The 18,360-nt window shown below is 40.7% G+C and overlaps 1 protein-coding gene across 2 annotated transcripts in view; it reads left to right on the top strand.

Moving 5' to 3' along the window:
• LOC133654285 (uncharacterized) overlaps window positions 1–15,213 on the top strand; it is a 75,549-nt gene extending 60,336 nt beyond the window's left edge. Inside the window, exons 2-3 of one of the 2 annotated variants that reach the window (XM_062054539.1) lie at window positions 13,673–13,800; window positions 13,857–15,213. In XM_062054539.1, coding sequence (XP_061910523.1) covers window positions 14,092–14,895 — 804 coding nt within the window. In that variant the 5' untranslated portion in view covers window positions 13,673–13,800; window positions 13,857–14,091 and the 3' untranslated portion in view covers window positions 14,896–15,213. The remainder of the gene's footprint in view (window positions 1–13,672; window positions 13,801–13,856) is intronic. The other variant, XM_062054548.1, reaches the window with a different exon arrangement.
• Window positions 15,214–18,360: the final 3,147 nt, after the last annotated feature.

The raw sequence follows: 18,360 nt of genomic DNA, 5'->3' as shown, positions 1-18,360 counted from the left end.
AGGGGAGACAGGGCCTTCTCTGTGGTCGGCCCTAAGCTCTGGAATACTCTGCCCCTCCATGTTCAAACTGCTTCCACAGTGGAATGTTTTAAGTCTCGTCTTAAGACCCACTTTTATTATTTGGCTTTTAACACTACGTGAGTTGTGTGGTCCTCTGTTGTCCTGTGTTTTTTTAATTTTTTAATTTTGATTTCTATTTACTGTTTTAATTGGTTTTACCCTTTAAAATCGTTTTTAATCATATTTATTTTTATATTGTTTTTATATTGTTTTTATATTTATTTATTTATTTATTTGTTTTTAATTCAGTCATTGGTGGAGCTAAGGATAGTATTTTAATATTGTTTTTAATATTGTTGTGCAGCACTTTGGAAACATTTTTGTTGTTTAAATGTGCTATATAAATAAAGTGGATTGGATTGGATATATCTCCTCTACTATCCAGACCCCCTGGGTAAGCTGCATTTGTTTCCTCCCGACCACGTTTACCGCTTTCTGTCAAATTTTCAAAACTGTGTATTCTCACTAATGCTTTCGCTATCATTTCTGCCTTTTCTTTGTCAAACACTACTATTACATCTTACTCTTTGATCACTTGGTCCTGTGTATCTCTTCTAATACCTCTCATGCTCTTTATCATTCCTCACACCTCTCCTACCAGAGTAGTCTTACCAATTTTATTGCAAACATCTTCCCAACCATTTCTTTTTGCCCCCCATACCACCTTCCTAACCCTAGTTTGAGCCTTCTTATATTCATTCAGACTATCGCAAGACAGGAAGTGAACCAAAACGCAGGTAAAAATGCCCAAAAAGCTAAACAAAGAATGACTTGTCTTGACGAAAAGACTTAAATGCTGCATCTTTACACACTGAAGGTTAACGTTTTTTTAAGGTTTCTTTGGAAGTTACTCACACTAAACAATTTGTACTGTTGGACTTGGGGAAAATGGCCTGTGCTTACATTGATCATTCATGCCACAGCCTGTGTACTTGTCTGATCAATTCTGTTTTTAGAACTGTTTTGCCACAATTTCTCTGACTTAGTGGAATATTTCCTGTCTATATAAAGTCGTTCTGATGATTTGTTTTGTACAATTTTGCTACTGCCATTAATTATGTACAAGGGGGGGGCATTCATTAAATGGCTTGTTTTATTGTGTTGTTTTACTGGAATTTCTATGAATTTGTGGAATATTTGCAGTCTTACTTGAAGTCGTTTTGTTGATTTATTTTGCACAAGGTTGTCGCTGTTATGAATTACATGCAAAAGGGGCATTCATTTAATGATATGTTTTACTGCAATTTCTATGACTTTGTGGAATATTTTTGTTCTTGTTTGAAATGGTTCTGATTTATTTTGTATAGGTTGCCGCTATCATGAATTGTGTTAAAGGAGGGGCATTCATTAAATGACATGTTTAATTCTGCTGTTTTACTGCAATTTGTATGACGTTACGAAATAGTGTTTGTCTAATTTGAAAACGTTCTGATGATTTATTTTGTGCAGGTTTGCTGCTGTCAAGAGGGGCAATCAAATTAGGTAAACCAGAGGTTCTTAACCTTTTTTGACCTTGGGGCCCAACTTTTCCACTACAGAGGGGCACCCACACAAATGTTAACACTAAATTAGTAATCCTATTTGGTTTCCTATCCGGTATTCATTAGCCTACTGACAAGCATGTCAAATGATATTAAAGCATGTGTTAATCACAAAGATTATAACTTTTGGCTTAGGTCAGGCTAATATTAAAAAGAAAAAAAGTACCACCGTATTTTCCGGACCATAGAGCGCACCAGATTAAAGGCGCACTGCCGATGAGTGGGTCTACTCAGGTCTATTTTCATACAAAAGGCGCACCGGATTATAAGGCGCATTAACGTATTATTATTATTTTTTCTACATTGAAAACACTTGTGGTCTACATAACATGTAATGGTGGTTCTTTGGTCAATGTTGCATAGATTATGTTTTACAGATCATCTTCATGCCGCTTTCTGACAGTCTCTTCAGGATGCGCCGTTTTTTTGGCTGTCTTATTTACGTGGCTCACCTTAGGCAGCGTTTTCTCCCCGTCATCTTTGTTGTAGCGGTGTAGTGTGCAAGGACGGGAGTGGAAGAAGTGTCAAAAGATGGAGCTAACTGTTTTAATGACATTCAGACTTTACTTAAATCAATAACAGAGCAACATATCCTCATCCGTGGCTCACTAGTGCAACAACAACGCCGGAAATGTGTCTTGTGAAAAACCGTCCGACCGGAACTCTCTAATAACTAAAGCTCCTTGGGTGATTAATTCAACTCACTACACCGGTATGTTTTAGCGCTTTCATGGCGAGTTTACTGACCGATGTAAGTAAGAACTTTATACTACTTTATATTAGAAATGGCAACAGCGGAGGATCAATGTCTCATAACAAGAAGATAGAGAAAAAGAAGAAGCTTATCGACTACGGTGTCGTCACAGACTACAAAGGCGGAAGCACACACATTTTCAGGACTTAGGCAGATACCAAATACAGATCAGCAGGTACCAGAAGGTAAGAAAAGTAGCTTTTGCATAATATTTCGAAACAAAACGCCAGATAATGTCTTACCTTATACACACACCATAACAATACTCGTAAGTTGAAGCACAGTACAATCCATCAAGCTGTGCGGCTTCATAGCTTACCAAAGTCGTACTAAAACATTATGATAGATTTTTGAGCGCCGTGTGTAATGTTCTTTATTATCGATGGAACATCTAAAATGTTGGTGTTGTTTACTTGAGTCATATTGCAGTCTACACGTATCTCTTATGTGTGACTGCCATCTACTGGTCGCACTTATCATTTCACCATGTACCAAATAAAATAGCTTTGAGGTCGGTAAGCACAACCAAAATGATGCGCACCTGGTTATAAGGCGCACTGTTGAGTTTTGAGAAATGAAAGGATTTTAAGTGCGCCTTATAGTCTGTAAAATACGGTAACCAAATATACTGCATAGGAAGGGACTCATAAATAACTGACAAATGATGATTGATGACTTTAGTAAAGAAGCAGACTTCTTCTGTTTGTTTCATATTGTCATTACTGCCACAAGTGGAGGAAAAGTGTATTACAACTGAGCGCCGCTGCGGCACACACAGACCACAGCTGAGAAATATATTTTTTAGTGGTCCCATAGGAGGAGATCGCGGCCCAACATTGAGCCCTTTGGTTAGGAAACACTGAGTTAAACGATATGTTCTCTTTAGCTGTTTTACTCTCATTTCCATGACTTTGTGGAATATTTGTTTTCTTGTTTGAAGTCGTTCTGATGAATTATTTTGTATAAGGTTGTGTCACTGTCGCGAATGACGTGCAGGAGGGGTTTTTCAAACAAGTTCTTCTTTGCTGTTTTATTTAAAATGTTCTAACTTTGAGGACAATTTTGAGTCATTATGATATCTTTTGTGCAAGGTTGCCGCTGTCACTTGTTTTTGAAAAGTGCTACAAGTTAATTCCTACTATATTACACATCCTTCCGTGTGACTTCTCATCGAATGCTGCCACCTCACTCCTCACACCACACACACTCCATTTCGGCTCAATAAGATGCTCCCGAGGGAGACTGGTGCACGCCCATGTTGCCAAGGAGACACGTTGCCTGGCCCTAGCAGAGCTGCATCCCGGGCACGTCGATGATGGACGGCTTAAGGGCGTGTTCTGGGTTGCGGCTCACGCTTTGGTTTCCGTGAAGCATCAGGCTCATATAACGCGCTAACGAGCTGCCGAGAAAAAAGCGTCAAAGACAAAATCGATTCTTCTTTTACTGTGTGAAGCTGAACAATTACTAGTTTAAATTGGTCGATGTAAATAGTGGCAACACTGGAAGGTTTCTTACATTAGCATCAGCGGTAAGCAATGGCCAGAGACTGACAGCTGACATGTTGTTCACGTCTTGTCGCTTATTGATTGCTCTCGGCTGGTCTTATCTCTGAGAGCATGTGCTGCAGCCCTCACAGCTAATGATGGGGACAAGCGAGCTGGAGTGTGCAGCGACATAAGTGTGCATGCCTTCATGAATCCAATATTGCCTTCATCACTGGTGGATTAAAAGCAGAGCAGAGAGGTGCAGGATTAACTCAAAGACCCAAACTGCTATTGTGAAGACTCGTTAGAGACGCACAGAAAGGGAAGTTAAGGTTGTGTGTGCATGTGGGTCTTCTTTTCACGTCAATTTGCTTCTGCTGTGTTGAGTTTAGATACTGCAGAGCGGAATTGAGGAATAGGTTTGTGAATCAGGCTTAAAATGTTACGTGCATTTTTCAAGTCGGTACTTAAAATAATTAAGCATTTTATTTGTTGTTGTTACCCCGCCTTCCGCCCGAATGCAGCTGAGATAGGCTCCAGCACCCCCTGCGACCTCGAAAAGGGATAAGCGGTAGAAAATGGATTGATGGACGTTGTTGTTGTTGTTGTTAAAAAGTACAGTGAAGGTTGAACACATCCATCCATCCATCCATTTTCTATCGCTTGTCCCGTTCGGGGTCGCGGGGGTGCTGGAGCATATCTCAGCTGCATTCGGGCGGAAGGCGGGGTACAGCCTGGACAAGTCGCCACCTCATCACAGGCCCAACACAGATAGACAGACAACATTCACACTCACATTCACACACTTGGGCCAATTTAGTGTTGCCAATAAACCTATCCCCAGGTGCATGTCTTTGGAGGTGGGAGGAAGCCGGAGTACCCGGAGGGAACCTACGCAGTCACGGGGAGAACATGCAAACTCCACACAGAAAGATCCCGAGCGCAGGATCGAACTGAGGCAGACGCACTAACCCCTCTTCCACCGTGCTGAGGTGCTTGAACACAATTCACAGGAAATAATTAACACAAACACACTGCTTGACTACAAGACTTCACCTCTTTCCCAATACTAGTTTGGTTTTTTAAAATGTGAACAAAAATACACTAAAGGGGTAGGGAACCTATGGCTCAAGAGCCAGATGTGGCTCTTTTGATGACTGCATCTGGCTCTCAGATAAATCTTAGCTGACATTGCTTAACACAACAAGTAATGAATAATTCCGCTGATAATCACAGTTGAAATAAGGTTGAAAATACAAAACATTTGCATGCATTTTAATCCATCCATCCGTTTTCTACCGCACCTGTTAGAGAAGTCGTATTAATGGTAAGAAGTATTTTATTTATTATTGGTTAGCTTCAGAATAACAATGTTATTAAAAAGAATAAGAGACTTATTATACTTTAAAAATGTTGGTCTTACTTAAAAATGCACACATTTAGTTGTACTCAGTGTAAAAACATATTATATGGCTCTCACGGAAATACATTTTAAAATATTTGCCTTTCATGGCTCTCTCAGCCAAAAAGGTTCCCGAATTTTAATATGTTGATTAATAAAATCTAAAATAAATATTTTACATTTGACACTCAGCTGATATTGATAAATATGTTCTCCAGTGTTATATTTTGTTTTGTTACACTTCTGAGTATCATTTGCAAGTATGCATTCATTTCAGTGTGTCCAAGGTGTGATGCCATAGTTAAGAAGAAGTCTTTGCCATCAAAATAAATGCACCAGTTTGGTCTTTTGTTGAGTTCTACAAAGTGTTTGTACTGTAAATGTTTTACTTGTTACACATCAGCTGTTTGTAACATGCATCTTAGTTGTAGTTTTTATTTTCAAATTCAGAGGTGTTGAAATTGCCATATAAAAATGCTAATGCTAATCAGTAGCATTTGTATAGTATATCCAATATAAATTAGCATCAAGATAGTGCATTTTGAAAAGTTATCTGAGGTCACATGAGCCGCCCCTGTCATCGCACCGCGCCCCACCAAGGGGGCCCGCCTTACTATTTAAGAAGACCTGACTTAGACAAGCATTTAAGCACACTTAAAATCCTTTCATAAATAATCGACAATGTGCCTTACAACCCGGTGCGTCTAATGTACGGAATAATTCTGGTTGTGCTTACCGACCTCGAAGCAATTTTATTTGGTACATGGTGTAATAAGTGTGACCAGTAGATGGTAGTCACACATAAGAGATACATGTAGACTGCAAAATGACGCCAGTAAAAAAACACCAAAACTTTAAATGTTCCATTGAAAATAAAGAAAATTACACACGGCACTCAAAAATCTGTCAAAATGTTTTAGTACGACCTTGAAGCCGCACCGCTTGATGGATTGTCGGCCCATTACGGCTACCGTAGTCAGAGATACAAGTATTACTATGGTGTGAGTATAAGGACCGCAAAATGGCACCCATTAGCAAAAATATTATCTGACGTTTTGTTTCACAATATTATGCAAAACCAATTTTTCTTACCTTCTGGTACCTGCTGATGTGTATTTGAGATAAGTCCTGAAAATTTGCGCAAGTCCGCCACTGTAGTCCGTGCCGATGTCGTAGTCGATAAGCTTCTTCTTTTTCACCATCTTCTTGTTATGGGACATTCACCCTCTGCTGTTGCCATTTTTAATATAAAGTAGCGTAAAGTTCTAACTTATATCTCACTATGGAAGCGCTAAAACATATCGGTGTAGTGAGTTTATATAATTCACGCACGGAACTTCAGTTATTAGAGAGTTCCGGTTGGACGGTTTTTCACGGAACACATATCCGACGTTGTTGCACTGTTGAGCCACGGATGAGAAGATGCTGCTTCATTGTTGATCTAAGTAAAGTCTGAATATCATTAAAACAGTTAGCTCTATCTTTTGACACTTCTTTCACCCCCGTCCTTGCACGCTACACCGCTACAAAAAAAAAAAGACGGGGAGAAGACTCTGTCGAAGGTGAGCCACGTAAATAAGACCGCCCACAAAACGGCGCATCCTGAAGCAACTGTCAGAAAGCGACTTGAAGATGATCTGTAAAACATAATCTAAGCAACATTTTGACCAAAGAACCACCATTACATGTTGTGTAGACCACAAGGAAGTGTTTTCCATTTAGAAAAAAAAAAAAATAATATGGCTCTTTTAATAAGCCCTGTAATCCGGTGCACTTTATATATGAAAAAAGATCGAAAATAAACCATTCATCGGCGGTGCACCTTATAATCTGGTGCGCCTATATGGTCCAGAAAATACGGTACATTGTATATGTAGTAAATAAAGCTGAACCTAAACATAACTGGAATTATCATCAGTGTCTTCCTGGACAGGGACGGCGTGGCGAAGTTGGTAGAGTGGCCGTGCCAGCAATCGGAGGGTTCCTGGTTCGATTCCCACCTTCTACCAACCTAGTCACGTCCGTTGTGTCCTTGAGCAAGACACTTCACCCTTGCTCCTGATGGCTGCTGGTTAGCGCCTTGCATGGCAGCTCCCGCCATCAGTGTGTGAATGTGTGTGTGAATGGGTGAATGTGGAAATACTGTCAAAGCGCTTTGAGTACCTTGAAGGTAGAAAAGCGCTATACAAGTATAACCCATTTATCATTTATTTATTTATTTATTTATAGTAGATACATATTTAATTCCTACTTATTGGTTTTTCAGTGTTTTTCTCTTCTTTAGCGCCTCTTAAAGCTTTATTGTTGAATGATGCTGCTCTACATCACTTATTCATACCGTCTATGTGTAGTGCCGGCCTGTTATAGCATCACAAGGTAAATTAGCATGCCATAAAGTGCTAACTGATTTTATGATGACGAGCAGATCAATCAAGCATTTTATCAATTGTTGTTCTGACAGCTTCAGCTAAACAAAACACAAATCACTTCTGGGAGATAATACCGCAAGCTGCACATCATTCTGTGAAATGGCCACCTCGCCGTGATGCAGCTGCTGATACAGGATTTGGTCCATGAGGGTCAAAGGTTATGGATCCCACACATCCTGCCTTTGTTACCAAATGTCTTCCTGTTCTGAGAGTCTGCGGTTGTTTCACTTCCTGTCTACGAACTGCTGACGGAGCAATGCTGTTGTGGAGCAGGTGTTCAGTAGGTCACTAATAAAGATGATGATGTATCGCCTCGAGGGCAGGACATCAAAGTCCCTGTCATGAATATATACTATCTGCCTTGCTAATGTGGCATATTGAGTCTTTAGTAATCGCTAATAAACCTGACGTAGACCTCATCATGACACATTTTTTTAATCTCACACACGCTACTACACACTGCGCACAGAAATGGATGCATGTAAGAACAGTATTTCCATTTTGCAACATTTTATTTATTACATTAATTTACAAACCCCGTTTCCATATGAGTTGGGAAATTGTTAGATGTAAATATAAACAGAATACAATGATTTGCAAATCCTTTTCAACCCATATTCAATTGAATGCACAACAAAGATAAGATATTTGATGTTCAAACTCATAAACTTTTTTTTTTTTTTTTGCGAATAATAATTAACTTAGAATTTCATGGCTGCAACACGTGCCAAAGTAGTTGGGAAAGGGCATGTTCACCACTGTGTTACATAGCCTTTCCTTTTAACAACACTCAGTAAACGTTTGGGAACTGAGGAGACACATCTTTTAAGCTTCTCAGGTGGAATTCTTTCCCATTCTTGCTTGATGTACAGCTTAAGTTGTTCAACAGTCCGGGGGTCTCCGTTGTGGTATTTTAGGCTTCATAATGCGCCACACATTTTCAATGGGAGACAGGTCTGGACTGCAGGCCAGTTTAGTACCCGCACTCTTTTACTATGAAGACACGTTGATGTAACACGTGGCTTGGCATTGTCTTGCTGAAATAAGCAGGGGCGTCCATGGTAACGTTGCTTGGATGGCAACATATGTTGCTCCAAAACCTGTATGTACCTTTCAGCATTAATGGCGCCTTCACAGATGTTTAAGTTACCCATGTCTTGGGCACTAATACACCCCCATACCATCACAGATGCTGGCTTTTCAACTTTGCGCCTATAACAATCCGGATGGTTCTTTTCCTCTTTGGTCCACAGTTTCCAAAAACAATTTGAAATGTGGACTCGTCAGACCACAGAACACTTCTCCACTTTGTATCAGTCCATCTTAGATGAGCTCAGGCCCAGCGAAGCTGACGGCGTTTCTGGGTGTTGTTGATAAACGGTTTTTGCCTTGCATAGGAGAGTTTTAACTTGCACTTACAGATGTAGCGACCAACTGTAGTTACTGACAGTGGGTTTCTGAAGTGTTCCTGAGCCCATGTGGTGATATCCTTTACACACTGATGTCGCTTGTTGATGCAGTACAGCTTGAGGGATCGAAGGTCACAGGCTTAGTTGCGTACGTGCAGTGATTTCTCCAGATTCTCTGAACCCTTTGATGATATTACGGACCGTAGATGGTGAAATCCCTAAATTCATTGCAATAGCTGGTTGAGAAAGGTTTTTCTTAAACTGTTCAACAATTTGCTCACACATTTGTTGACAAAGTGGTGACACTCGCCCCATCCTTGTTTGTGAATGACTGAGCATTTCATGGAATCTACTTTTATACCCAATCATGGCACCCACCTGTTCCCAATTTGCCTGTTCACCTGTGGGATGTTCCAAATAAGTGTTTGATGAGCATTCCTCAACTTTATCAGTATTTATTGCCACTTTTCCCAACTTCTTTGTCACATGTTGCTGGCATCAAATTTTAAAGTTAATGATTATTTGCAAAAAAAAAAAAGTAGTTTGAACATCAATTATGTTGTCTTTGTAGTATATTCAACTGAATATGGGTTGAAAAGGATTTGCAAATCATTGTATTCCGTTTATATTTACATCTAACACAATTTCCCAACTCATATGGAAACGGGGTTTGTAATTATTTATTGTCACTGGCAATGGGAGAAGACGCAAAGGCTCTGCTTTTTGTTACCAGGGTTTTTGATCAATTTGAAGGTTTTGACCACTGATTTGTGACCACAGCCAGTGGAGAGTTACCTAGCATCTTCGAACTGCTTTTGGTTCGGTGAGAGGCATTACTTCGCTGAAATAAGGCGAGTTGGAAGAGCCGTTAGCCTCAAGCCAATGGCCCCCATCGCAATTCAAAGCGGTTGCCTAGCAACTAGAAGCTTTGGCGAAAGTTTGAAGCTGTTTTAAAGTGCTTTCGAGGACACATAGTGTTGTAAGTTGACAGGCTGACAATTCAAGTTGATCTCTGAACAGCACAAAATTGTTGAAAGTAAAACAAATTAAATATGCTGCAATTTGCCAAAGAAGCAACTGCCGTTAGCGAGAAAAACATAGAAGAAAAACTTAAAACCCAAAACCTACCGTGTCATCTGAATCAAATGAGTCTCTGGATACAGGACACGAGGAGAAGCAAGATTTAATGTTGGATACAGGATACAATGGGAAGCAGGACTGGATGCTACAAAAATTGTCAATTACATTGAAAATGCAAGATTAGATCACAAAGCAGACCTTGAAAGAGTAACAACAGAATTTTAAATAATATCTGAGAAGTCTGCAGGAAAATATAGCAAGTCTGCAAACTCAGAATAATAATATGAGAAGGGGTTTTCAGCAAATGCGTCAAGAAGGGAAGATTCTCCAAGAGGAAATTATTGCAGTGAAATGAGACAACAATATGCTGAGGAATATCATAATAAAATGGATCAGGATAAACGAATGAATTGTATCATTGCGACAGGGCACCAAATTAAACCAAGATCCTACGCAAAAGCTGTGAATAATGGAGGAGAACCAGATGAAATGGATGTTGCCTTGGCAGAACAGCGAGTGGTCAACTCTCTGCAATCAGAAGAAATTGAAATCGACATTAATACCATCGAATGGAAGAAGAAATATCAGATAATCTAAAATGGCACCGCTGAAACAGAGAAAGAAGCTGAAGGGTACAAATGTGTACATGAATGAGCACATCACAAAACGTAATGCTGAAATCGCCAAGAAAGTATACGACCTGAGAAAGTAGGGAAAATTTCAGGGAACTTGGAGCGCCAACTGTAAAATCTACATCAAGCTGAATGGAGATCCGGAAGTAAGAGTATTTGTTGTCCATGACATCAAGGACCTGGACAAATATGAAAGTTGACACTGCTTCCACAACGATGATGATAATGGAGTCTGACGGAAAAATTCAACGCCAACACTACTACGTTCCAAGGGACCATTAAACAAGAACACCTGGATTCAGGAGCACATCCACCTACGCTTCTAAAGATTATGAAAACAACATCAAAGATTGTTGAACAAGAACATATGGAACTGAAAAACGTATGCAACAAAGACCATAAAAAACAGAATTTGGAGAACGATATAGATCCAGATATAAATGTTTTCTCCCACATCAGTAATAATTGTTTTTATTATGCATATTACAAATATAACAGCAACATTACATGTCATAACAAATTGTCAATTATTCATTTTAACAGCATAAACTTGTATGCAAATTACAACAACATAAAAACACTTTTTGCAACAATTCAACAAACCCTTCAAAGTGATCGCTGTCACAGAAACATGGATCGATGGTCAAAAAGGAAAATATTTTGATCTGGAAGGATATGAACTAAACTACATCAACAGAACCAACAAAAATGAAGGTGTAGTTGTGTACGTGATGGAAAACCTGAACTACAAAGTGGTAAAACACATGTCATTTGATATAGATAATATCTTAGAATGTATAATCATTGAAATATGTCAAGTCAAAGCAAAAACATATTCATCAGTTGTATATACAGATCACCGAAGTCAAGTATTGAAACGTTTCAAGACTGGATCAAGGCAAATTACATGGACACTGGTCAAAAAACATTTTTTTTATGTGGTGACTTTAATATTGACCTATTGAACCGTAACAAGCAACATTCCATTGATGACTTCATTGATACAATGTATAGCAGGGGTCTCAAACATGCGGCCCGCGGACCAATTGCGCCCCGCGAGACGTTATTTTGCGGCCCCCACCTTGATATGAAAGTTTAATGTTAGTGCAGCCCGCAAGTTTTAAATGAGTTTTAAATGAGTTTTAAATTAATGGCGCTTGACAGCGTTGTGTGCGGAGCTGAAGGAATCTAACAATCACGGTGTGGCGAAGGCGTGCTGGGATGGCACTGCCTTAAGTGTCCTCTAGAAAATTTCACCGCATCATCTTTTTCTCCATACTAACAGCGTGCCGGCCCAGACAAATGTTGTATGAGGCTTCTGCAGACACACGCAAGTTATTGCAAGACATACTTGAGGAACAGCCATACATGTCACACTGAGGGGGGTCATATTTTATTTTATTTATTTTTTAACACTGTTACAAATATGCGCCACACTGTGAACCCACACCAAACAAAAATGACAAACACATTTCGGGAGAACATCCGCACCTAAACACAACATAAACACAACAGAACAAATACCCAGAATCCTTTGCAGCCCTAACTCTTCCGGGCTACAAAAACACCCCCGCTTGATAATATTTTTACCAATGATTTTGAAAACAACACTTCAAGTGGTTTACTTATAACCGACATCAGTGATCATCTGCCAGTTTTCACAATATATGATGGAAACTACAAGAAGAGGAACATGGATGACAAAAAGACATTCCAAAGACTATGCACAGAGAAGAGGATGATTGCTTTTAAAAAATGAGCTAGAAAAGCAAAATTGGGACAATGTGTATAGTGAAAATGATGTTGATGAAGCATGTGGTAATTTTTAAAACACAATCATAATACTTTATGACAAACATTGTCCATGGAAACACCTCAGTAGAAAGCAGAGAAATAACAATCAACCATGGATGACAAAATAATAAAAAAAATGCTTGTAATAAGAATATATTATATACAAACGTAGGAAATGTATAACACAAAGAACTACAGAGGCAAAAAATAAGTACAAGTATAAAAACTAGCTAGTTAACATACTACAAACATGTAAAATAATATTACAGCCAATTATTAGACAGGAACAAAAACAATGAGAGCAACATGGGACATCTTCAATAGCATTATTAAAAATGACATGAAGAGGGATTACCCCCAATATTTCTCAGACGGAAATGTATATAATGAAAACGTGAAGGAAGTAGTTGAAAGCTTCAATAATTACTTTGTAAATATTGGACAGAATGTGGAGGAAATGATTCCAGACCAAGTTTCAACTGAGGACTTCAATGACCCTATAGATAGAAATCCCAACTCAATGTTCCTCACAAAAGAGACATAGGAGGAAATAGTTAAAATCGTGAAAAAAATGCAAATCCAAGACTTAAATTGATTGTAATGAAATTGATATGGAAACGATAAAATAAGTTATTGAAGAGATCTTAGGACCATTAATGTATATTAGTAACCTATCATTTCAAACTGTCAAATTCCCAAACAAAATGCAAATAGCTAAAGTTGTACTGATTTATAAGACTGGAGACAAACACACATTTACAAATGATAGACCTGTTTCTTTATTTTTACAATTTTCTAAAATAATTGAAAAACTGTTCAATAACAGATTGAAGAGTTTCACAAACAAACATGGGCAGCACGGTGGCAGAGGGATTAGTGTGTCTGCCTCACAATACGAAGGTCCTGAGTAGTCGTGAGTTCAATCCCGGCCTCGGGATCTTTCTGTGTGGAGTTTGCATGTTCTCCCCGTGATTGCGTGGGTTCCCTCCGGGTACTGCGGCTTCCTTCCACCTCCAAAGACATGCACCTGGGGATAGGTTGACGTTTTATATTTGATTGATTGATTGATTGAAACTTGTATTAGTAGATTGTACAGTACTGTGGGAGGAGGTTGTGATCAGCGCACTGCAGGAGCAAAAGGTCACCGCCTCAGTCAATGGTGTTGAGGGCGGAGCACCATCGACTATGTGCGGGACGGCGAGACGCAGCTGGCAGGTGATTAGATTTCGCAGGTGGTATGCGTTAATCTAATCAGTTGTTGTTTTTAACAGTGAGCGGCCAGCGGAGGAGAGAGGTGGGAGAAACCGGAGAGACAGACATCTGAAAAGATTGTACTGGAAATAATATACATATGAATCACATGGTGATTAAAGGCTTGGTTAAACGGCACAACTGACTCCTGAAGTGATATTCGGGGAACGGGTAGGGAACGACCTCTACATCTGGCGCCCAACGTAAAAAAGGAGAGAGAAAAAAAAAAAAAGACAAAAAAGAAGAAAGGCTGCGATGTCGTCACCAAACCCCATAGAGGCGCTTGTACAGCTCCTGGCGGAGGTGTTGACGGCAAACCACCGGCAGAAAGAGGCGATGCAGCGCCAAATTGCACAGCAGAGCCAGATCCTACGAGCGCTCACGGAAAGGTCCGGAGCAGGGACAATCCCAGCAGCGAGGACGACACTGACGACGGTGGGGATGCACAGGATGGCAGAGGCAGAAGAGGCTCAAAGTTTCATGGACATGTTTGAGGCGACAGCGAAGGCATGCGCATGGCCGGAGGAAGAGTGGGCGGTGCGGCTGCTGCCGTTACTAGCGGGAGAGGCGCAGCGAGCGGCGCTCAGCCTGCCACCGGCGTCCCGGGTGAGCTACCGGGACATGAGGAGGGCGGTGTTGGACCGGACAGGAGGGTCCAAAGAGGACCACAGACGCCGGTTCCGGACCATGAGACACGGACCGGAGGAGCGGCCTTTCGCCCTGGGCCAACAGCTAAGAGATGCGGCGACAAGATGGCTGCAACCCGGAGGAATAGAGGAGGTAATTGAGCAGATCATCCTGGAACAATTCCTGGAGGCAATCCCGGCGCGGACGTCAGCGTGCGTGGGTCCGCTACCATCGGCCACAAGGCGTAGCAGCGGCGGTAGCCTTGGCGGAGGACCACCTGGCCGTACACCGGGAGAAGGGGAAGGAGGAGAAGGCTGCAGGAGGAGCGGAGCGGCCAGTCCCGGCGCCGCGCAGGATGCGGGCGCTGCCATCCGAAGGAGCCCAGCCGTGGTCACGGCCACGACACAACCCGAGTCTGCTTCCTCCTCCTAAGGGCCAGGCCGCTGCGGACACTTCGTTTCCCCCGCAAACGGCGCCTCGAATGCCGGGGCAGGTGTGCTGGAGGTGTGGGCGGCTAGGACACCTGCAACGGGAGTGTCCAGCGATGGAAGTGGGGCAGGTGATCCGGGTTGGCGAGCCTCCAACACCCTGCCCCGGACCAGGAGAGACATACTATGTACCGGTAAGGATACAAGGGAGTATACACCGGGCGATGGTGGATTCGGGCTGCGAACAGTCCATGATTCACCAAAACCTGGTTCGACCTGGGACATTAAGGAAGGTTACACGGGTGCGGGTTAAATATGAGCATGGAGATATTCACGAGTACCCTATCGTGCCGGTGGAAACTTTTTTCAAAGGGGAAAAACATAGTGTTAGGGTGGCTTTAAATTCACGCCTGGCGCACCCCTAATCTTGGGGACAAATTGGGTAGGGATTTAACACGCGAAGTCCCAGAGAAGGGTCAATTGACACTTTTACCTAGACAACACACAAGAGGGTCATTTCACCCCTAGTCCCCCCTGTGGACACTCCTTTTGTTATGAAAATGTGGCTGTTAGTGGCACACGGCAGGGGGCCACTTGAGCCTGTGTGGGGGAGGGGACCTTACAGCTCAAGCTTTAGTTCTGAGGTAGGTTGTGTGTGTTTTTGCAAGGATCAACAGAATGAAGGGATCAACACTCTGACATTTATTGTTAAAAAAAATACAAAACAAAACATATTTACAAAGAATGAAAAAGCAACTGTTTTCCCAGTTTTGGTGTGGAGGGTTGTTGCAGAAGCAATTGTTATTTTTGTGTGCCAAAAATAGTTTAAAAAAAAAAATTTACAAAGAAAAAAGCATATTTACAAAGAATGAAAAACCATGTCCATGTAAACGTGACTGACATACATTTGAGCAGTCACTCACAATCCTGGCACTGCCATTGCTCCTTTCGGCATTTCCCACATGTATAATTTTTCTGTCTACCTAGACAAACTGCCCCTAACAGCCTCATTACCATAACAAAATGAGTGATTAGTGTATTCGGGAAAAGCGTCGGGCCAAATGACCCCTCTCTGGGTCTTCTAGGTAGACAGAAAAATGCTGGGACTTCTAGTGTTAAAGGGTTAATAAAGCAGTGCACAGGGGTGCGTTCACGGCCAGTAGGGAAAGGGAATACCCGCGCTGTTCTCATCGGCGATGTGAGATTATCTGACGCTGCTGGCGGGGGTTTCACAGGAGGTTTCCCCAGTTGACCCATCCCCTTGTTCCACCCCCTGGGAGGTGAGGGGAGCAGTGAGCAGCAGCGCTCGGGAATCATTTTGGTGATTTAACCCCCAATTCCAACCCTTGATGCTGAGTGCCAAGCAGGGAGGTAATGGGTCTCATTTTTATAGTCTTTGGTATGACTCGGCCGGGGTTTTAACTCACAACCTACTGATCTCAGGGCGGACACTCTAACCACAAGGCCACTGAGCAGGCTTCTTTCCTCCATTAGTTTTTCTTCCACCCAAGCAAACCCTCACCTCTTTTTTCTTCTTCACCAAACAGATAGCAGAACGATCTACCTTTAATACAGAAACACAACATACAACATGTCTGGCAAACAACATGCTGCTTAATAAACAACTTCAGATGTTGGATGTCTGCACAAACCCAATGAGCACTTGGCTAAATATGTTGATTTGCTCATTTGGAAAAGTTAAATATTAATTTATTGATTTACGAATGAACACGTTTAAATAATATATGTTGCTAGAAAAGGTCTTATAAATCATCTATACCTATGTACACTATATACCCACATATAAGACGTCACACGATATAAGATGACCACGCTTTTTCGAGACCGAATCAAAGTACGGCATGCAAAGAGTGAATCTTCTTGCAGCCGATTTGGAAGAAGGCAAGAAAACAAACATGCGGGGACATGGCAATTTCATTTAACCTTAGATTAATTACCTCTGTTTTGGGGTCTGTTAGTTAGTTAGCGGCATAACTCAATAAGTTATGGGAAGACTTTGATGAAACTTTCCAGAAATGTCAGATAGATTACATTTTGTGGGTAATCTGGATAACAGTCTAGATTTATTTGTAAAGGACTCCTTACTATTGGTAGTTTGGACCTGGTGGAAGTCTACACTCTATGAGTGGATTTCTTGTTTGTTTTTCAATAATTATCAATAATTTGTACATTTGAATTAGTTTTTTTCAAACTATTGTTAATTGTTCTTATTTGATTCCTACAGTGCTGTAATGTCTACAAATGTGGCTGCTGTATATATAACTTGATACTGTATTTATATCAGTTTATCTATCCAGTGTTTTCATACATTCCTTTTTTCATACATTTATTCATGACAGGGCACAAATAGATTCTGTGCTAACCTGTTTGTCCTGGCTTACAAACACATATATTGCACCTGGTCTGCCAGAGAATAAGAAGACGTAGCAGTAGGTATTCCAGAGTTGCTGCTTAGTAACTTTTACACTACATTTAGTGAGTAATGAGAACGCTCTAGATAGTCTTTTTTTTTTTTTTTATTAATTTTATTTTCTTTGAGAGTTTGTCACTTTTTGCAAATGTGTCATGACCAAATATGCAAATTTGACAAATTTGTCTGTCTATCTCAGACCTGGGCAAAATAGGGCCCGCGAGCCACATGCGGCCAATTAAGATTTTCAATTCGGCCTGCCGGACGTTCTACATAATTTTTTTAGACCTTTAACATCAAAACTGTAGCCGCCATTATGATGTGCAGTGCTGTTTTTAAATGACCGTAAGTCTTGAACTATAAACAGTATTTCAATGGTTGAAATCTGCGCTTTCAAGTGTTGTACGAGTTATTAAGGTAATCTACGTCACAGCAGCTTAGACGAAGAACAAAGCATAGTGGGCGCATGTGTCAGGAACAGATGCGGAAGCAAATTTTAACAACACATTTCTGCATAAAAGTGATAATATATCATTGCAGGTGTTTATTGCACTTTGCATTCATATTTTGCTGTTTGTTAAATTTTTTTGTGTTTTGCTTGATTGTAAAAGATGTCTAACAAGGAGCTGGTCTGAGAAGTAAAAGAGTAGCGACGTTCAAATGTTGTTAATATTCAGTGTTTTATTGTTCATAGTTAATATTGTAAATCCCACTTTCTTTATTTTAATGTACATTCTGGGTGTCCCATTCAGTAAAAAACTGTAAAATTCCATTCCGTTTTTTTGAGGCGGTCTGTCATAACTTTTTTAGAATTCTATCGGACATTGTATCTGTTGGTATTAGTGTTCCTGAAAAAAAAGGGATCCAAACACACATACTGTATAGCAGATTTTTACAGCTAATTGTGTACATATAATTTATACACACATACACATTGGCCGCTCAGACACTTTTTTTCTCTCAATATGGCCCCCCGAGTCAAAATATTTGCCCAGCTCTGGTCTATCTAAATCGGCATCATAACTACTACTCCAAAAT

This window comes from Entelurus aequoreus, linkage group LG01 (genome assembly GCF_033978785.1).
Source record: "Entelurus aequoreus isolate RoL-2023_Sb linkage group LG01, RoL_Eaeq_v1.1, whole genome shotgun sequence".
Taxonomy (NCBI): domain Eukaryota; kingdom Metazoa; phylum Chordata; class Actinopteri; order Syngnathiformes; family Syngnathidae; genus Entelurus; species Entelurus aequoreus.
Note: the sequence above shows the minus strand (reverse complement) of the source record. Positions and strands in the feature narration are given on the sequence as shown.